The sequence below is a fragment of the Tasmannia lanceolata genome, unplaced genomic scaffold (assembly GCF_043159265.1).
Source record: "Tasmannia lanceolata isolate RefF3 unplaced genomic scaffold, GAP_Taslan_0.1 ptg000003l, whole genome shotgun sequence".
Lineage (NCBI taxonomy): Eukaryota > Viridiplantae > Streptophyta > Magnoliopsida > Canellales > Winteraceae > Tasmannia > Tasmannia lanceolata.
Genome location: NW_027518680.1, coordinates 6,603,524 through 6,625,436, shown reverse-complemented (window position 1 = coordinate 6,625,436; position 21,913 = coordinate 6,603,524). Strand labels below are relative to the sequence as shown.

General features: G+C 38.6%; 1 protein-coding gene across 4 annotated transcripts; it reads left to right on the top strand.

Moving 5' to 3' along the window:
- Positions 1–10,590: 10,590 nt before the first annotated feature.
- On the top strand, positions 10,591–21,913 carry LOC143849578 (uncharacterized). Of its 4 annotated transcripts, none has more exons than XM_077358657.1 (11): positions 10,591–10,844; positions 15,147–15,209; positions 15,318–15,371; positions 15,506–15,745; positions 15,826–16,716; positions 16,809–17,103; positions 18,185–18,394; positions 18,588–18,761; positions 19,578–19,778; positions 19,879–19,992; positions 21,389–21,913. In XM_077358657.1, the coding sequence occupies exons 5-11, from the start codon at positions 15,863–15,865 to the stop codon at positions 21,722–21,724; spliced, it is 2,184 nt and encodes a 727-aa protein (XP_077214772.1). In that variant the 5' UTR covers positions 10,591–10,844; positions 15,147–15,209; positions 15,318–15,371; positions 15,506–15,745; positions 15,826–15,862; the 3' UTR covers positions 21,725–21,913. The 4 variants fall into 4 exon arrangements, with proteins under 4 accessions (XP_077214772.1, XP_077214764.1, XP_077214759.1 ...); XM_077358649.1 differs by having other exon boundaries at positions 15,307–15,371; XM_077358644.1 differs by lacking the exons at positions 15,147–15,209; positions 15,318–15,371.

Genomic DNA, 21,913 nt, shown 5'->3' with positions numbered 1-21,913 from the left:
GGTTATGAAAGATCCAATCGTTTGGCCATCAAGGAGCAAAAGAGCGGATAAGATAAAAACAAAGATAGATTGACAAATGACAAAAGGGAGATAATTTATGAGAGATGATCCATCTGTATCTAATGTATCAATTCAAAATATTAGGCCTAAAAAGATGGGTTATAAGGGAATGGGCACCCTCCCTCTAATAGCTAGCTTTTAGGGATGAGTTCTACCCAGTTAAATTCCCTACACCTCGTTTGGTTTCCAATATTGCATAGAATTCCTAAGAGACTCCTAGACATTTTTCCTACATTATTATTGCATATTTGCCAATGTGGCATTCATGTCCCCTCTTCTAACTTTCAAACCCAATTTTATACGAAGGGTAAAATTTTGCTTGAAAAATCTCTAAAATAGTGCCTCTCTCATCTCTAGATTGGTAACTAATTACACCCCTACTTATTCCCCGCCTCTTTGAGTCTATGCCGCACAACCAAACACTAGTGCATGTATGTCTCTTCCACTATTCTCTGAGACAATTCTCTAGTCAAATCCAATGCTTGTCTCTTTCCTTTTGACTTCTTATTCCACTACTCTTTAAGCCTATGCTGCGCATCCAAAGGGAAGAGACAAGCATTTGATTTGTCTAGAATTACACCTCGGAGAATAAGGGTACGTGTGTTTGGTTGTGTGGAATAGACTTAGAGAGTAGGGTAATATGTAGGGAGTGACATTGCCAATATAGAGAGGGAGAAAGGGAAAGAGAGAAAAGCACCATTCCTAATATTTTTCAAGCAAAATTCCACTTTTTTGGAGGAATTTAGTTTGAATGCTATAATGAGGGGACATGTGCCAAGGAGTCTCTTGGGAGTTCAGGGGAATGGCATCTGAAATTCCTTCGAAATTCCGTCGTCTGCCGAGAGTTTGAGCAACCAAACACGGTCTCGCCCAGCTTTTGTTCAACCAAACACGCTAGAAACGTGGAACGGCACAAGGAGGTTAGAAGAATGGTAGTTTACAGCGTAAAGTTGCAATTTGTAGTTGCTTATGAGAGCCGTATTAACCCAATCATGTGGTGGGCTCCACGGTTTGTCCTAAAAAGTAGATTATACAAGGTTTTTTTGAGAGAGGAAAGAAAAAATAATAGTAAAGAACAGGTGTTGGACCAACGTTTAGACTTTAGTGCGTAAAATCTTTGATTGGGGAGTTGGGGTCATCCGAATAAAAAGTGATTTCAGGCGGCAAAACAAGTCACCTCATGAACAATTCAGACTATTACACATGTGAGATTAGTGAGAGTTGCATTCAGATGAAAAAGAGAATTACATGAAAATTTCTCTTACAATCAATGGTAAAACCATGTTTTTGGGTCCTAAATAAGGGCATATGCGGCATGTACATAAAATCTAGATCATTGATAGAACAACCCACATGGTATTAATTCTATCTTGAACGGACATCCTATGGCTTTTTGGCTGAATGATTTAGAACAAATTGTTAAAAGGTTTCAAAATCTCTAAGATAAAAAAGATCAAGGTCAAAACTTCAAATGACCATAATTTTTAATCTGAATCATCTGATAGTTAGATCAGGGCTTATACTATACCGGTAGAATCATCTCAAACATCTCTACGATTTATCGAATTGAGCATCCGATAGCAGTGATGATGATGATCTTTCAATTTATTTATTTTTGTTTTATTTTCCTATTTTTAGTAAATTTCACTTTTAGTTAATTTAAAGGATTTTGAAAGGGAAATGATAAATGCACCCCTTTTCATCACTTGGGACTAGACCTGGCAAAACCGACCCATGCCCGCGGGTCGACCCGGCCCACCCGCAAATTTGTGGGCACAGGTCGTGACCCGCCAAAATTTGACCCGCGGGCAACCCAACCCGCAAAAACATGGGTTGGGCCGGGTAAACCCGCGGGTTTACCGCGGGTTACCCGCGGGCACCGGCATTTTTTAAGTAATTTTTAAGAATTTATTGGGGAATGTTATCAGCACTTGAGAAATCATCAGATGGAAATGATTTTTGGAGTATAAACTATTTTTGCTATGGCCCATCTAATGGACGGTTTGGATCATCCGATGGTGTGGCCCATACCATACTTTTAATAAAGTGAGAGTGCCCTCAGTAGTGTTGATAACATTTCGTTTTTTTTGTTTTTTAATAGGTGGTAATACTCTGTGCAAAGATGCGCACACAGAGGCGAAGGTTTCTAGCAAAAGTAAAAAGTAAAAAAAACTAATCATTACAAAACGAAAAGTAAAATAACTGAGTTTATAAAGTTTTAAATGAAAAATTACGGATAAATGGTTATAAAGTTATAAAATTACGAGAAAAATACGAAAATATGTGTAGAGTTATTACAATTACGGGAAAAACTAAGGTGCGGTCAAATCACGTCAAATCAGGAGAATTACAATCCCATATTATATTTGCGGGTGACCCCCTCGGGTTAACCCGGCCCACCCGCGGGGCGCGCGGGTCACCAAATTTCTGACCCGCAAAAATGCGGGTCACCAAAATTCTGACCCGTGTGACCCGCACCACCCGCGGGTTGACCCGGCCCGACCCACCCGTTTGCCAGGTCTACTTGGGACTAAGGGTGTCAATTTTAGCTCGGGCTCGGAAGCTCGCTCGAGCTCGGCTCGAATCCTTAACGAGCCGAGCCGAGCCCGATTTAGGCCAAGCTCGGTAAGGCTTGCAAGCCTGGCCGAGCCTGACCGAGCCGAGCTTTTGAGCTTAATGAGCCGAGCAGAGCTTTTGAGCTTAATGAGCCGAGCCGAGCCTGGTCAACTCGGCTCGTTTACACCCCTACTTGGGACACCCAACAGCGATGACTACAGAGGGGCCGATGCACTTCTTGTCAGAAGAATTCATCGGATTTGATTGCCATGTACACTGCAGTTGGGTGTCTCATGTGATGAAAGGGGCGCATTTATCATTTTCCTTTTGAAAATATAGATGGTCAAACAGTGTGTTTCTATGGTTTTTTATTTTGTTATTATTTCTAATAAGTGGTCAAATCCAGGATTTTAGTTGTGTCTTGCTTTATATGGTTGTAACTTGTAAGCTGTGACCCCAAAAAAAATTATATTTCCTCTCTTGAAACTTTTTTTCTTTTGAATTCAAACTATTTTCCAGGGTGAAAGCATGTTCTTCAATTTATACTATGCCGAGGCTTCATGAATCATGGACCTAAAATCATTTCCACATGCTCTCAGCAACATTTAGCAATCAGATCAATAAATCTCTTTTAAGATGGCGGGTAAAGTAAATTTCTTTAATTTGCTAGCATCCAATGTATAAGGCATGTCGCAGAGCGTCTGTTTGCATGCAACAGATACTTTCGATTAGTGCAGATTCTAATAAACTTAGGAACTTACCACAAGTTAAATATAATAAGGATCACCCATAGACCTCTGGTTTGAGGTGACGTCATTTCATCAATTTTAAATGGGGGTTGATTTTTTCGCCTCCCTTGTAGGATAATGCGCCCCACTATTAAAGTGATTTGACGTCATCCTAAGGGGGGGGGCGAAAATATCATCTCCCTTTAAATTAGCTACAAATCTGAATGCTGTCGATCTGTACGAAGCAGAGCAGACAAAAACTCATAGCTGGTTAAGTCACTATTGCTGCTGACATGGCAACATGGCGAACAAGAATAGAACATTTAAAGGACAGTTATTTAAGGCTACTGATGTTGGCACCACCCTATTTTAATAATTGTACACACACCCGGGGTTGTCTTTTCTTGTTTAAACAGCTGTCAAAGATACACTTCGAAGCCTCTGGATTCTGACATATTCAACTTAACCCCTAATGTTTAAAAAAGTTACAAGTAGACCCCTGTTGTTTCAATTTGTATAAGGTAGACCCCCTCAGTTGACGGTTCGTCTCAGGATAGGTTCGGATGATCCTATGGAGCTGATTTTTTGGGCCCATCCTATCTATGTCAGGGCCCATCAAATGAAAGCTTTGGATCATCCAAATAATGTGGGCACACTGTGTTTTTAGTAGTGTTTGGATTCGAGTATGGGGTTTGGAGGGGTGTGGGCTTTAGCAATGTACAGCGGTTAAATGGCGTCATTTTCTTCTCAAGACCTTTTACTTTTTTTCATCACGTGGGAGTTAGAATTAATTCCTAATTACACACTTAGCGCCAATGAGTTTTTTCATTCGAGAGAAAAATAGAAGACTATGCCTCCGCCATATCGAATATGAATAATAAGTAATGATAGCATGGGTCATCATTAGCATTGATAGTGTTTCAAAAAGGAGGCCTACCTCATACAAATATTGAAACCACAGGAGGTCTACTTGTAACTTTTTAAACATTACGGGTTAAGTAGAATGTGTAAGAAACCACAGGGGGTCTAACTGTCCAAGTGTATTTTTTCCCAAAAATAAATGGCAAACTGAATTTGTTCAATTATGAAAACGTGGTAGTGCCAATATTAGTAACCTTTATTAATCATTTTTCCTGTGGCCCCACTTTGTATATGTTTTCTGGTAAAAGCACAGACCCCCTTCGTCTACCATGCTTAGCTTTGAATAGATCAAACCCTATGATTTTACTCTCAGATAAATTATAATACCATGGTCTATAGGGAATTGGAACAATTACCTCCCAATGGTCATTTTCCCCAAAAAAAAATAGGGATGATGATTATTCTCAATGGATTAGAATTTGAAATTCAAAATGGAGAGTAGACAGTTATGACAAGTTTACTCCCAAAAGCCAGGAGCACTTATGGATCATTTCTATAGAAATTTATATAAGGAGATGACCGTATTCGTAACCAATATAAAACATGTCATAATTTACATTTATTTTTCTGTACGTTTTACTTCCTTAGTTGTAGTTTTTACCTCAAAATACGAAGTCCCTAAAATCGAATCATTCACATTAGTGAGCATTTCCTTCTAATTTAAGTTTTACATTCATGCAATGCTTGTGCTTTTTTGTTTGTTACTTGATCAAATGTCTTTTGCTTCAATATTTCTGTTTGTATTTAAGCTTGCATTTTGACCGTTAATTTAAAGTCCTTTGTTTACTAGCGTGAGGAAGAAACGTTCCCCTCTTCTCTCAATCGCCAGAAATCCAATCCCAAAAGACATATTTGTAAAGATTTTGACAAAAGAAAAACCACTAAATTCAAAAGAAAATATGTGACCAAAGAAAAAACCACTAAATTCAAAAGAAAAACCACAAATCCAAAAGACAGATTTGTCAGCATATCATCTTGAACAAAGTTACTAAGTGACACTACCAAGCTTTTCCAAGTGTCAGGTAACGAGGTCAAAAGTAACAAAGCTACAACTCATCATCTAACATCATCTTCATTGAAGATAATTGATCCACTATGCTCTTAATTTCATTCAAATGCTTTGTAATTGAACCACATTCTTTTAAACTTTAGGTTCACAAGTTATCTAATTAAGAAAGCTTTATTCACACCAGTCTTTCTCTCATATAGGCTCTCTAACTTCTTCCAAAGAGAAGGTGTAAATATTTTATTAGACTCATGGTGGAATATACTGTCACCCAATCATTACCTAATGCGTCTGATAGCCTTTCTATTCAATGTTTGTTTAACCCTATCAGGCATGTTAGGCGGCTTGGTCTCATCACCTTCAATGAGTTCATACATATCTTTACAATAATGAATATCCTCCATTTTAGATTTCTAAATCATCCAATTCGATCCGGTGAGCTTGACCATGGTTTCTGGAGAACTTTCAATTTCAATCAACACAAACATCTATGCCTCCAAACAACCAAAATTCTAATACCACTTGTTGAGACCCAATTAAGGGGAGGATGCCCAAGTCCTTATAATCCCATCCACATCACCTTACTTTTCCAACGTGGGATCTTTTGCTTTTGTGTGGAACCCCTAACAATCTCCTCTCCACGCAGAAGCAACGTGGACAATCTCGTCTCTTCACACGGAGGCAACGTGGGAACTACGAGATATTTTTCGAGTAAATTTCACCATCATCGAAGATATATTAGGGTTACCAAGTTCTTCCCCTAGAGATTTCCTCCATTCTCGATGGTTCACTGAGGTTACCGTGCCCCGGCCTACCCAATTGTACAGACCCATGTAGAACTCACCTTTAAAAGCTAGTCATTAGTAAGCCCATCCACATCCATTCACTTTTCCAATGTGGAATCTTTGGAAAATCAACATTAATAATTTTTTGTATGCCCGTGAATTCTATAGTGTTCCAATTTAAATTTTTGGGTGGTCGAACAACGCGTTTTATGTGACTACTGCCGCAAAAAAAAAAAACAATTTATTTTGGGAAATGATATCAGCAGTGCCATGTTTTGATATTTCCACCAAGCATCTTGTCCCTCAGTATTTAAACAGCAGTCAAAAGGTTATTACAGTTTTCAAAATTCTCTCACAAGCCAAATAGGAAAGAAAAGAAGAGAAAATCTCGGACGATGCAACTATAGAACCCATTTTTTTTCCTACGACATAGCGTACCCCCACCGCTTTTTAGGGCGGGACTAGCAACTAGCAACTATAAAGATAGGGTTGTGTTCTTGTGATGACTGCTGATATCATTTTCCTTTATTTTTCCGTGGAAGGAATGTAATGGCGACGGTGGTTAGATTAGCTCTTTGATTATTTGGAGTAGAAGTTGTGTGATATCATGATTTATTGATATCTACCCTTGTTTCAAGGTGACGGCAAAAGTGGATTCCACATTTCCACTTTTCGTGACGAAGCCCTTGACCAATTAACAAATTCGAAACGTCGTGTCGGTGCGATAAGCCGTGCTGAAAAAGACATCAACGTAGGGTATGATGTAACGCTTTGTCTTGTGACCAAAACTACCCTTATTTTTGTCTAAATTAACGCCAACCCTCTTATTTTACCCTCAAGACTAGGGGAAATGATAAATACGCCCCTTCTCTTCAGTTGGGACACCCAGCTGCATAGCTGAATTGTACGTCGCAATCAGGGCACTTCATTCCTTCAATTGTGAAGTACACCCAGCCCCTCTGCAGTCATAGATACACTGTATCTGGGTGTCCCAAGTGATGAAAAGGGGCGCATTTATCATTTCCATAGACTAATTTTAATTTTAACTTTTAACAGGGCGAGCCCGAGGCCGAGGCGAATATCCTTCTTGGGTACATGGATCATCTACCTAACCTTAATGGCCCACCACGCAAAAAAGCTTGCTCCGTTTGGATGATTTTAACTAATGAATTAAACCCATGAATTAATGGCTATTGTATATTTGTATGTCATTGTTAGTTGAATTTGAGCAAGGCTTTGGTCATGGACAATCTTATTTTATAAAAAATCTTGGGAATGATAAATGCAACCCTTTTCATTACTTGGGACACCCTGCTGAGTGTATGTGGCAATCATGTTGGTTGAATCCTTCCCATGTGAAGTACATATGCCCCTGTGTAGTAATTGATACAATGCAGCTGGTTGGCCAAGTAATGAATAGGGGCGCATTTATCACTTCCCAATATCTTTAGTTTTAATCTTTTACAATAAGATATTAAATGTTCAAGGCAGGCCATCTCGATATTCGTGCGTATCTTGTCACACCCTAGTGGGCCACCAATTGAATGTGTAATAGCGAAAGGGAACAATTATTGGGATATCTTTCCCATCTAATTATGGAAATGTTATTTAAGCTTATTCCCTCGATTCTTTGTCTTCTAATTTTCAGGAAAAGACAGGCAAAAGGGGTGCAAATACGGCCTTTTACAACCAAGAGAGGGGAACTGCTAGAAACGGGGTGAAAATATCATTTCCCATCTAATTAACGTCCAAAAGGTGGTTAAATAAAGGGGGATGATTTTTTCGCCACCCCCTGGTAGGATAATGTGCACCCCTTTTTGTCGTGATTTCACATGAAAAACGTTACAGTCTGCCACAATTCACGTTAAAAGGGGACTCACTATCCTACAGGGGTGAAAAAATCATCTTCCTTAAATAAAACCAGAGTAGAACAACAGTTAGCTGATGTTTGGCTACCATGATTTTTTTTATTTTATTTTATAGAATATTAGCTTACCCAATGTTGATGAAGGGGTGTGGGGCGAGAGAGACTGAGTGAGGAGAGGGTAATAAAAGCCTCAAAAAAACCCAAGAACCAAAACTCCACTCTAAATATGATTGATTCTTCCTGGGTTTTTAACCATGAATTTTTTCTGGGTTTTTTAACCACTTCTTTATTCAAATCGTGGTAGGGGTGCAACTAGGGTTGGGTCGGGTCAGGGCCAACCTGATCCTGACCCGAAGAACCCTTTTTTTCAACCCGAACCCGACCTGTCCTGAGTTCAACCCGACTGCAGCCCGAGTTTTTAAGCTTAGTAGAAAAAAATGATTGAAAATGTCAAGTTTCACTCCGGTCGGATTGCCCAAGCCCTTAATCCGAACTCAACCGGGGCTGGGAAAACTCAACCCAAACGTGAAATGACACGAACTCAACCAAGCCCAACTTGATTTTTTTTCGGGTTGAACCTGGCTTGAGCTGCACCCCTAATTCTTGCCCTCTCAAGTTTATCCTCCCACCCTCCGTAATCTATCTCGCCACTCGGAGAAGCTGGTTAATTATTAAAAAAAGGGAAATGATATCTGCGCCAAGTGTTTTTGATAAGTATGCGCTCCATCTGTTTGGCGTCTAGTATTTAAAGGGTTTTAAGCGCTTTTTGAGAACCGTAATATCCTCCGACATCTCTTTTAATACTACACGACAAACAAGTGGAGCGCATGTTTATCAAAACACTCGGCGCAGATATCATTTCCCTTAAAAAAAAAATCCCGGTTGCCAACAAGTCCTTAGTGCCAACCTACTGCCATTAAATTTGGATGTGACGATCGTGGCCCCACCAGATCAACAAACCCACTCACCATAAGTTTTATTTCTCCTTTCTCATCTCATTGTACGATGGAGTGTTGCTTTGTATCCAATTGAGTAACAAATAATTCCTGATTTCTTCTTATTTTGGATACATTTGAGCCCCTCATTCAAACCGCTGTCGATGTGGACCCACCACTGGCTGAGATTGCACGGAATTTTCCTAATTGTTGAATTTTTGGAACCTGTACTGTGAAATAATAACAGCAACTTTATTAATACGGTCAGGGTAATCAGTTGTTTCAGATAACGACGTACATCGTCGGGAAGAAGAAACTTCACAATGAAACACGTTTTTCCTTATTTGACACTAGTTTTGTGGACATGATGGTTCAGGAAATCTAGACCGTTGATCTGGTGGGCCTGGCATGGAAGTCGCACGGATCAGTTATCCTAGGCTTCCACCTGACCGGATGAGTTCACATTTTTCTTTCGTTATATGCTCTGTTTGGTTATTTGTAGATGGTTGGGAGAATAGGAGAAAAATAAGTCAAAGAGAATTAGACAAGATTGAAAAAGAATGGAAGATGGGGAGAATATTAGGATGAAATTTGCGAATGACAACCAAACATGCTTTGGGGAGATCTCATGCATTTAAAATTCCTACAATCCCTCCAAAACAAGCAACCAAACAGAACATATAGGAGTGTGAGCAGGCGCTATGGGCAAACATGATTGATACATGGGAAAAATATAGGGAAGTGATACATCGACGCTCTTTTCTTCCCTGGCCACCCCCTCTAGTTTATTTTTGACTGCTCTCTTTACACTACAAGAGTACAAGGGATGGCCCGGAGAAGAAAACGGGGCGAGTACATCATTTACCAAAATATATGCTTTCACAGCTAATGTTTTTGCAGTACCAAATGTTCTGACCTTGTGGCCCACGTGGTCCCCGAGAGCTGAGATCCAAGGTCTAGGTCCCACACTGAAAACTTCCTATCCATCCTATTTGCAATATCAATACCTAAAAAAAAAATCAACGGTTTAGCTTTTCCTAACAAAATGCCGTATTAATCAAGGTTGTAGGATCATCCAATCACCGTGAAACCAGTTGTAACTCATGAATGGGCCTCAAGCCACGTTTCATTTTTTTATTTGCATTATTTAATTCATTTATTGTATTTATTATGAAAGATAAGAAAAATGTAGAGAGATAAATGCATTAAGAAGGTTTTAAATAAGCTAAGCCGTGAGCATGACAACCCAGATTTTCAATTTATCTAATTTCCATTGCTTTTAAATATCATTGCAACACCAGCTTTGTAGTTGTATGTACTATACTACTATGGACTGATGCGACTCTTTTTTGAACTATTGCACAAAATCCAACAATCTTAATTCTCTGATCAATTGGCTCTTGCCACGTGTAAATGGTGATTGGGATCTCTCATCTATAGCCAATTAGACAGCTATGAGAGAGATCCTCTGTTCCTCACAAGATGAACGGTCCGATCATCAACTCATGTGTCACAGTACCCTGGGCCCCAATGTACAAGAGAAGATTACAAGGATTCTTTAGAATTCCTCGATTATTTCGTGGTTTGAATTGAAATAACTGGCTAATAACAGACACCGGAAGTTTCCGGTCATATCCTGCCACCGACAGCCTTTTCCGGTCACCGAAACCGGCTCTACCTACAGCTACGCCCTTTAAAGGGACTCCTCACTCCAAAACCGTCTCATCAGAAGGTCCAAAAGGAAAAAGGAAAAAGGAAAAAGGAAAAAAAAAAAACACTTGTGTGAGAGAGAGAGAGAGAGAGAGAGAGAGAGCTGAGAGCAGAAGATATTCTCCTGAAATAGTCTGATTTCTTCTCCTGCCATTAAATCTGATATACAGAGACTGAATAGTCTTCGTTTTTCTCTGCATTTTATGCAGATAAAAATGGCGGAGAATGAGGCTTGAACTGGAAGCTTCGGAAATCGAACAAGCTGAAAGAGATTCCGTAAGTTGAGATATCCTTTTACCAGCTTTCTGTCAGTAGGCTTTTGTCTTCTCCTTTTCTAAATTCCTCCTCCGGGGAGAAAACGACGAACTCTCATTTTTTGCTTTGGAAATCTTGAAAAGCTTCTGATCTGTAGCTCTTTAGCTCGATCATGGCGTTTCTGAAGATTTTTTCACCTTTTCCGTACTTTTTGTGGTAAATTCGCAGTTTCATATGTTGCTCGCTTGTTCGATCATACGGTTTTGATTTGTTCGCTGTTCCATGCTCGATCCCAGTGATTCGAAGAATTTTAGTTTCTGCATGCGTTTTCTTCTGTATGATTGAGGATTCATGGTTCCTCTACTGTGATTTTCATGATTATGTAATGCTCGGTAGCTCTGTAAATCCACATTAACGAATTTTGACTCTCATTTACTTTCTTTAGATGATTTTGCGTTTTTTCCCGTCTGGATACCCAAATTTTCTCTCATCCAGTGCTTTTTAGCATACATTAATGTAGAATTTCGAAGATCTCAGGGAATTTGAAGGAGATCCAGTTTAGTTTCTGTTCTTTTAACCATAGACCTCAAAAAGCATATATAATAGACATTAACTTAGAGCTGAGCTGCATTAATCGCTTGATATTTGCCTATATCTTTAGAATTTATGCTTTTCAAACTGGATTCATTTTGGATTCAATTGAATCTGAGCTAGTGTTGGATTACATTGGTTCTCCTGAATCTCCAAGAACTCTATTATCACACTTGTTTTTGCTTGATCTGTTTTTTCCCCTTTGTTTGAGAAATTCTTGTGTCCACTGATTGTCTTCTTGTCAGCTATTGCTTAATCCAAAACCTAAATCTTGAGAAAATCTAGATCTTGAGTTAGGAAGGTGGCTGATGAATATTTTCCATCTATTGATTTATGCTTTAGTGATCTTTTAGTCAAGGATCCTCGTCAGCTTATATGTTGCTGCTGCTGATCACTTCCATTCGCAGTTTTAGATTCTATATCTAGCTAGAATCCTAATTGGATAAAATCATATCGATGAATTGTTTGCCCCACCCACTGATTATTTGTGTATTATAGCATATAAAAAGTACAAATCTCATTGATTGGTTACTAGATGACCATTGACTGCTGAGTTGGTCTAAGCATTGGATGTGAGCTTAAATACATGAAGGAACAAGGAAGTGCTTTTATGCTTACTCTGTTTCTTGTGTTTTGAAACTTCATTACCAGAAAGTGATGGAAGAGTATTCAAGTACAGAAAAATTGGGGAATACAAAGTTGAATACACATTCTAAATTTCTAATATTCTTTATTTGGCAGAGATTGAGCAATTAGATTTTTTTATATTCTATATGCATCCAAGCAATGAATTCCTCGCTAATCTCTGCTTGCAATGTCTCCTGATCTCTTCATTCTGGTTCTTGTTTGTAGACCATTTCAGTTTCTTACAACCTAAGGATAATTGTCGCATAGCTGCAGGTCTTAAAGTAGATCATGATGAAATGAGAATGTGCACTCAATATGTCACATTTATCATTGCAAATGCAATGATACGGCCACTAGAGTAGACCATGATAGCAACTAATCCTGATCTCTTCACAATCCTTTTACGGCTTTCTATATTTCATTATGAGTTGGGAATAGATTATGGATGAAAGGTGATTTTTCAAATGCAATGCCACAGGCTAACCACCAAAGTCCTAGAGGCTTGCTCATATTTCAGATGAGACTTCTGACTTGCTTTAGTGAGCCGCAAAATGGCTTTCCGCAAAATTGCCTAGCAAATCCCTAATGAGGTTGCAAATTTATTAGGTAAGTTTTTTTATAGCAAAAAAAGTTGTCCAGAAAAGAAAAAAAAGATGCAACCTGCACAGAGTTGGGCGCTCTGGTGTTTCTGCCTCTTCAGCTTGAATGATGGAGTATACCCTCATTGCGGCCCTTTGCGTTTATAGTTTTATGTTTGGCATATAGAGAAGGTTCTCCAATAGTGCTTTAGTCTGGTTTGTGACTTAATTGCAGCCTGATTGGTTTTCTCGGTAACTGACGAAATACACTATCCCCTTTGGTGGCATTCTTCAATATAATATTGGCAGCCATTTGATCCTTTTGTCCTGTAGCTGCCATGAGAATGAAATCTCAACACCTACCTAAAATTTTCTTTCATAGTAAATTGTTCATTCTCACACTAATCATCAGAAATTGTTACACAGTCTCAGTATACATAAAGGAGCATGGTCTTTTTATTTGATCATCACAACAAGCCATTATGTCTGTGTTTGGTTGCACGAGATGGCTCGGAGAGTAGTGGAATAGGAAGTCAAAAGGGAGGAGACAAGCATTTGATCTGTCTGGAATTACCTCGGAGAATTGTGTAAGTAGTGTATGGTTGCGCGGCATATACTCGGAGTAGGAGAATAAGTAGGGGGTTTCATTATATATATATATATATATATATATATATATATATATATATATATATATATATATATATATATATATGAGAAAACGGTTCCTACACATGTGTAGAGAGTTCTCTACACACTAGCTTAAAATACAGTGGGGGCCCACATTGTTTGGGTGATCCAAGTCATCCATTTTAAAGGCCCTCACATAGATAGGGTGTCTACAAAAAATCAGATCCATAGGATCATCCCAACCCTACGATTTGTGGAGGTAAAATGGATGTCTTTAAACCTCTACAAATTAGTCCATTTTTTGCCTCCACGGTTCGAATGGTTAGGATGATCCTATGGATCTGATTTTTTGTGGACACCCTATCTATGTGAGGGCCTTAAAAATGAATGGTTTGGATCACCCAAATAATGTGGCCCCCACTGTATTTTAAGCTAGTGTGTAGATAACTTATCTACACATATGTGTAGGAACCGTTTTCTCTCTCTCTCTCTCTATATATATATATATATATATATATATATATATATAGAGAGAGAGAGAGAGAGAGAGAGAGAGAGAGAGAGAGAAAACTGTTGGTGAGCTTAAGCGCACCATTTTTTTGGTGCGCTTAAGTTGTTATAACGCCTCCCATTGGTGTGCTTAAGCGGGACCCAAACATTTAAACGAATGGGAGGCGTTATAACAACTTAAGTGCACCAAACAAATGGTGAGCTTAAGCGCACCAACAGTTATATATATATATATATATATATATATATATATATATATATATATATATATAGAGAGAGAGAGAGAGAGAGAGAGAGAGAGAGAGAGAGAGAGAGAACTGTTGGTGAGCTTAAGCGCACCGCTTAAGTTGTTATAACGCCTCCCATTGGTGCGCTTAAGCAGGACCCAAACATTTAAACGAATGGGAGGCGTTATAACAACTTAAGCGCACCAAAAAAATGGTGAGCTTAAGCGCACCAACAGTTAGTTATATATATATATATATATATATATATATATATATATATATATATATATATATATATATATATATATAGAGAGAGAGAGAGAGAGAGAGAGAGAGAGAGCATCATTCCCTAGAAAATTCTTCCAAAATTCCTTGCTTTTGGAAGAATTTGGTTTAAAAGTCATAAGGAGGGGACAAGGAATCCACATCAGTACACATGCAATTATTGTATGGGAGACATCCAAGGGAGTCAAAGGGGAGTCCAATGCTATTTTGGCAACCAAACATGGAACGGCATTTCAAATCCACGCCAAATTCCGATGGCTGCCGAGCTTTTGTGCAACCAAACACACCCTATACGCTGCACCTTGGAGTGTCCCGGATGTGTCATGTAAAACCACATACATTTATGCCTAGTTTTTCTTCAGTTGACCCTCCAAGTCTAATTTCCAATAATTCCATTGAATTATATCATAAGAGCTCTTAATTGGTTAGACAAACAATAGGAATAACAAAGATGCTTCCTTTGTGAAAGTTGGGATTTAACCAAGGCTTTCCCATTTCCTGTCATGAAACTTCGTCCAAGTAACATATCAGTTATAAGACAAAGATATAGTGTAGTGATCAGGTAGTTCATATGTGAGGTGAAATGATGTACTAGACCACATATGAAGTTTAAGAAATGTTTTATCGGGAGGTACTTTAAGAATTATAATTGTCCCATGGTCATTGACTGGAAAGAAGTCAATAGTTTGCCAATAAGAACAGTCGCACCTTTTAGAAATTTTTACAAAGTAGTTTGCTTAATGTTTAACTCAATGTGGGCGGCTTGTTTTCTAGAATTTGTGTAACATTTAGGAGCAGTGTATGTCAAGTTATTTGGTAATTTCTTCAAGTAAGTGGCTTATAATCCATGAGACTGAGACTTTGATGCCAACCAGTTAGCAAGACTCAAACCCAAGGCAGTCTTTCCAGTACATCAAGTTGATTGCTTCCATTATCTGGTATTTCTTTTGAACGATACTCCTGATTTTTTTAAAGAGAGGTCATGTTATGAAATTTTCTATACATGGATTGCATGTGTCTTCTAATATCTGACAGGTCCCTTGTAGCTTTCTCTATGATGAAAGTAAGCCTATGATTGCTGATTGCTGATCCTACACATGGTGTGCTTTATCTTATGAAGCTATCTTATTGCGTTTCCCAGATGCTATATCTTGTGATGCTATGTTATTGCGTTTCTCAGCTACTCCTATGAAATTAATCGTCTTACTTGGACCTGATTTGCTTTTGATTACAGAACATTTCAAAACATCTTGAAACGGCTGGGGAAGTACTTTTAATTATACAGCTGGAACAAGTAGAAGTAATGAAAACATGAAAGAGAGAGAAAAGAAGGCTTAGTTTATAATAACCAAACAAAACGCCCTGGAAGGAACAAGAGGAGAAAATAAACCATATCTAGAGTGACTGTAAATTCTTGAACACGAAGGACGTCAGATCTGAAACCTCATATAGAAGGCTGCCCTCCCCTATCACAGTAAGTTATTTGAATACATGCACATATTCCTCTGAAGTTTATGACGGCATGGTTATACATTATGTAGATGTCATTAACAGGTCTGAGGAGGCTGTGACGGGTGCAAAAGCGCATGAAATGGTTGCCAAAGAGAACAGAGAGGAAAGAGGAAATCATTCAAGTGATTGGGAAAAGGCACAGGGCAGGGAAGGAGAATCCGACAGTGAGACTACGACAGATTCTATATCATCTCCAGGGGATACAAAGACTACGAGAATTGATAAGGTAGATCAAGCTTCAAGAACTCCCAAGAAGCTAACGAAAAAGCAGTCAGAAGAAAGCTGTCCTCGTGCAAAAAGAGCAAATTCTGATAAGACAGGAAGTAATAAACCACAACTCAAGACATCACATATTACTCCAAAGAAATCTTCAAAACCCAACAAAGGGGCTTCAGAGGCAGCTGGCCAAGGCATTGAGAACAAATCCAGGAAAATGAATGGGGCTGTGAAGCCTCCTTCAGAATCATCTGAAGGAAGTGATGATAAGCCTATTGAAGAGGTGAGTGATGATAAATCTATTGAAGAGGTGAGTGATGATAAGCCTATTGAAGAGGTGAAGGAGATAGATATCTTGGATGAGGCACCAAATGGTGCTCAGAGTATTGACACGGATGATGAAACAGCTGATAAAGCGGAGAATAGTTTGGATGAAGATAAGGTAAATGTGGATCAAAAGATTGAGGAAATGGAACTGAGAATAGAAAAACTTGAAGAGGAGCTGAGAGAAATTGCTGCTCTTGAAATTTCACTCTATTCTGTTGTACCAGAGCATGGGAGCTCGCCGCATAAGGTCCACACACCTGCTCGGCGACTTTCTAGGCTCTACATTCATGCTTGCAAATATTGGAGTCTAGACAAGAGAGCCAGCATTGCTAGAAACTCTGTATCGGGACTTGTATTGATTGCCAAGTCCTGTGGTAATGATGTTTCAAGGTATAGGAAGTGCTACATTTTTATGTTTGAGTCTCTTGGGATGTTGTGTTATTTCTAGTAGGCTAATACTTTTTTTTGGTTCCTTATTTAAGGTTGACTTTCTGGTGGTCAAACACAGTTGTCCTGAGAGAGATTATATCTCAAACTTTTGGCAGTTCGCATCACTCAAGCTCAATTGGAAGACTCCCGGAGTCAAATGGCAATGGAAAGAGAAGTGATGGAAAGCCATCACTAAAGTGGAAGCGTAGTAGTGGTAACAAGCAAGTGAAATCCCTTGGATTTGTAGAATTTGTAGATGACTGGCAGGAGACAAACACATTTACGGCCGCATTAGAAAAGATTGAATCCTGGATTTTCTCTCGGATTGTGGAATCAGTATGGTGGCAGGTAAAAGTTGCATTGAAAACTTTATTTCGTAACATGGAAATGTATTTAAAAGAATCTTTGCCTATAATCAATCATCAATACCAAATAAGTACTCCATTGGCAATTCTAATTGATTGTTAGATGTTTAATGTTCCTATATTACGTAAACATGGATGCTTTTTGGTGTCAGACATTGCTACTAGGTTTTCCTTCAGACATGCAACTATATGATTATGAAGCTAAAAATTAGAAGAGTATCAAACGTCACAAGAAATAGAAATGTGTATTTTCATTGAACTTCTTGTATATGATATTATACAATAAATGTGTATATGATATTATCTGCTATATTGTTTACATACTGTGGAGTATATGTTATATTATGCCTAATGCCCTATATATTTAGCAAAAAGATCTGCCGGCAAACACTTTATTTGATTCTTCATTGATGGACTGACATGTTACAAGTTGTGGATCATTCACCCTGCAGCCTCACCATGATTGGCCATAGCCCATTCTCACTAATTGAACAATCCTATTGATTATCAATAATTTTGCCTGTTAATTGTGGGCCATTGATCTATTTTTTTTTAATACCACGTTAGCTCTCACAAGTCCCCAGTCACAGGATTTTCTAATCAGTTAGATTTTTGCGCTCCGGCCCTCTGTGATGAGGCTTGCCTAATCAGAACTTTTATGCCATTAACATATGTACTGTTTAGAATTTTGTATTGTATAATACATAGAAAATCTTGACCATTATATATTGTTGACTAAAATAATATTCCTTGAAATATACCCTTTTAACCAACTGCATGACAGTGGTTGTACAGAATTCAGATCTGGCACAGTAATGCAGAAGATGTCCTCATGTAGATTTTGCCATGTTGTTTTTTACACATCCATCAACAACCAATGTAGCATGGCCTGTTTTTGACACATCCATCAACAACCAATGTAGCATGGCCTTTATATATGCTTCCTGCCACATAGATTATTATCTAATTTCTTCGCCAGAAGATTTAAATTTGATCATAAACCCATGATTGAGGTTCTGCATGTGTTCCTCAGTTATCTTATAGACATGCTTTTATGTTTCCAGACCTTAACTCCACATATGCAGCCTCCGGTTAAGGATTTGTATGCAGTAAAGGGTTCGGGGAGGCTGTTAGGACCAGCTTTGGGTGATCAGCAGCAAGGACACTTTTCTATTAACCTATGGAGAAGTGCTTTCCAGGATGCTTTCCAGAGACTCTGTCCTGTTCGAGCCGGGGGGCATGAGTGTGGTTGTTTGCCTGTGTTAGCAAGAATGGTATGATGTGATGCTGATAAAATTCACCTTAGTGCATTGTTTTGTACCTTTTTATACATTTGTCATACCTCTTATGATAAAGAAGTAAATGCATATTCTGTGTTGGATGATGGCCTATAACAGCTAGTTGAGGCTTTTCAATGCTGTAAAGGGTTTACTCTTTGCTCTCATATAAGTTTGTTTATGTGATCAGGTTATGGAACACTGTGTGGCCAGACTAGATGTTGCCATGTTCAATGCGATCCTGCGTGAATCGGCAAATGAGATTCCTACTGATCCTGTATCAGATCCAATTGTTGATTCTAGAGTTCTACCTATTCCAGCTGGGGACTTGAGTTTTGGATCTGGTGCACAACTAAAAAATTCTGTATGATATGCTTTCTTTGCTAATTTCTTTAAGATCAATTGTTTATCTTTATATCTGCAGTTTATCTTGGGATACATGGTGCTTGATTTTGCATAGTTGCTTGAATATCCCCATCAGATTGGGGTTGAAAAGGGAGCCCAATGGCAAGACTTTACGCGCTACTATTAGGCCGTAAATGAATTTCTGCATAGATTATAATGGTCAACACAAATGAAATTTAAGCAATTTGTAAGATGACATAAAATAGAAAACATTGTTTTTTTCTCTCCTTTTTGAATCCTGATTGAATTTCCATCAAATTGAGTACGACTTATCAGCCCCAGAAACTATATAAAAACAAGAAAGGCCCTGATATAATTGTTTGCACCAAATTTTCAGTTGAAGCTATTATTAAAACCCATCCAAACTTCACTGGATGATGATTTCCACCTGTGGGGACCGCGGTCTGAAACTAATCCTGCCCAGCCACTGACGTAGCAGGTTGGTCCCGACATTTGATCAAAGATAAGATGTTTTCTAATGATGACCCAAACTGAAAATTTAGTGCAACTGATTAGAGAGGATCCGTCCTCTACAGGGAACTTATTCTTAAGATTCATGCAATTTTAAAAACAGGTAGCACGGTAGAAGTCATTTTCCATTTTCCATTACATATGTGTCAATTCTTTTTGTGAAATTCTAAACGCTGATTATTTTTACATCAAGCACTAGAAAAGAGTCTTGGATTTGTTTGAGCTTGCACACTTTACTGATATTACATTGGAAGAAGGATACATTTATGGATGCTAAACTTTTAAAAATTTACTCTGTTTGAAGGTTGGAAACTGGTCTAGGTGGTTGACTGATCTGTTTGGCATGGACGCTGATGATTCCTCAAAAGAAGATCAAATCAATGGTGAGGATTATGACAGAAACGTTGTTGATGTCGAGTCCAAATCCTTCCGCCTGCTTAACGCCTTGAGCGATCTTTTGATGCTCCCGAAAGACATGCTTTTTGACCGATCCATCAGAAAAGAGGCAAGAATCATAACTTTTTCAATTTCTTTCAACACAATGTTTTCCTTTTTTTTTGTTTGGAATCTCTTATTTGATTAAGCTTTCTTGTCTTATTCAATAGGTCTGCCCTAACCTTGGCTTGCCTTTAATAAAGCGGATACTCTGCAATTTTACCCCTGACGAATTCTGCCCAGATGCTGTCCCCGGAGCAGTCCTAGAGGCAATAAATTCTGAGGTATGATTTCAATTGCAATTACATTTTTTCAATAAGTCCATGTTTTAGTTTCCAAAAAAAGGAAGATGTAATCCATTGTATGAGTCCTTGGACTACATAGTCTGTCTTTCCCATTGGCTGAAGCAGTTGGGGACCATGAGTCCCCATTTCTGGGCTGGGGCCTCTTGATTTCTCCCAAGGCTTAGTGAGATGAAATTTTTTTGAGCCACCAAGGAAACAACCAGGCAGTGTAGCCATGCCCAATAATACCAAGCGGCTTTCAATGGGTGGATTATGTAGTGCTTGGATCACCAATCTTTTCTCCTTTACATTTGGTTGCCGGAATTTTTTTGGTTCTTGGGATTTATGTGGAACAAAAAATTCCCTGGAAGTATCCCGGTAAAATAAAAATCTCATGTTTGGTTGACCAGACTATGGTGGGAAAAAAAAATGCTTTGTTTGGTTGCTTCAACTGTTGGGAAGAAAAAAAATCTTCTGCAAGCTTATTTTTGGTTCGTGGGAGTATTTTTTTTTCTAGGGTAGGGTTTAGTGTGGGGTTATTTTGGGCCCAGCAACCAAACGTGGGTTTCCTACAGAAATTCCACAAAAGTCCCAAGAAGCAAAAAAATTCTGGCAACCAAACGGAGCTTAAGAAACAATTTTTACTGCTCGAATTCAACTTAGTCTGAAATGAGTCAAGTTATCTCTGCAACTTCCATTAAATACTGGATTATTTTATATTTTATTTTATCCTCTTATTGGATTCATTTCATAGAAGAGTGGCAATAAAAGAGGATAAAAAAAAGGTTAGATAGAATTAAAAATGAAGACATTCGTAAAAGGGTGGGGGTGGTACCAATTGAGGAGAAGATGAGAGAGCACCGCTTAAGATGGTTTGGACATATTCAATGTAGGCCTTTGGATGCTTCAGTGAGAAGAGGCGACTCGTGCCAATTTGATGGAGTAAAAAGAGGTAGGGGCAGACCGAAAATAACTTGGGTAGAAATAGTGAGGAAAGGCTTTATAGCTAGGAACATAACTGAGAACATGACCTTGGATAGGATAGAATGGAAGAAAATGATCCATGTAGAACAACCCAACTAGAGCCAGGATTAGAGCCGGGTAGATTCCTTTCATCTTCGTCGTGAAATTTTTCTAAAGGATTCATTTAGCCGACCCCAACTAGTTTGGGACAAAGCCAGCTTTGTTGATTTGAGTTGAGTATTTTATCCTCTTTTATTCTTTTCTATTCTGTTTGCCATAATAAAAGTAGAGAAACACAAAAAACTGCATTTGCTACCTGCCTTTTTAATATCAGACTCATGGATATTATGTTGACAATTCATGGTTCCAGTGAATTAAGATTTCATTAATTTTTTGAACCCAAGAAAATTCTTTGATTTTGTGTTGTATTCAGATCATATTGGAACGACGACAATCGGACAAAGACTTGATCAGCAGCTTCCCTTGTGCTGCTGCACCTGTTGTTTACTGCCCCCCTTCACTATCTGATGTGGCAAAGAAGGTAGCAGATGCAGGAGGGCTTGTGCCGCTAGGGAGAAATGCGTCAATTGTACAGAGGAAGGGGTACACCAGTGATGAGGAATTAGATGAGTTGGATTCACCTCTAACATCTATCATAGACAAAATGCCACCATCTCCAGTAACTGGAAATGGAAGAACAAAAGAGAAACCACATTACAGTGGGACAAGCGTGAGGTATGAACTCCTTCGTGAGGTTTGGTCTGTATGAGTATGGTTTCGAGCGCTTTTTTTTTTTTATATATATGTGTATCTATTGTTTTGTGAAAAATGAAAATGATGGAAGAAAGAAAATCAAAGGCAACAACAGTACAGAGACTGTTCGAAGAAGTTGGGGACTGAAAATATGATTGAAATTATTGATTTATTATTGAATCTTGAAATTGGCCAGCTTGTATCA

Excerpts from the sequence above, each read along its gene's own strand:
- LOC143849578 (XM_077358644.1), top strand. The coding sequence starts at position 15,863 with ATGGTTGCCAAAGAGAACAGAGAGGAAAGAGGAAATCATTCAAGTGAT. Across the intron at positions 17,104-18,184 it reads TGGAATCAGTATGGTGGCAG|ACCTTAACTCCACATATGCA; the intron begins GTAAAAGTTGCA and ends TTATGTTTCCAG. Across the intron at positions 18,762-19,577 it reads GTGCACAACTAAAAAATTCT|GTTGGAAACTGGTCTAGGTG; the intron begins GTATGATATGCT and ends CTCTGTTTGAAG.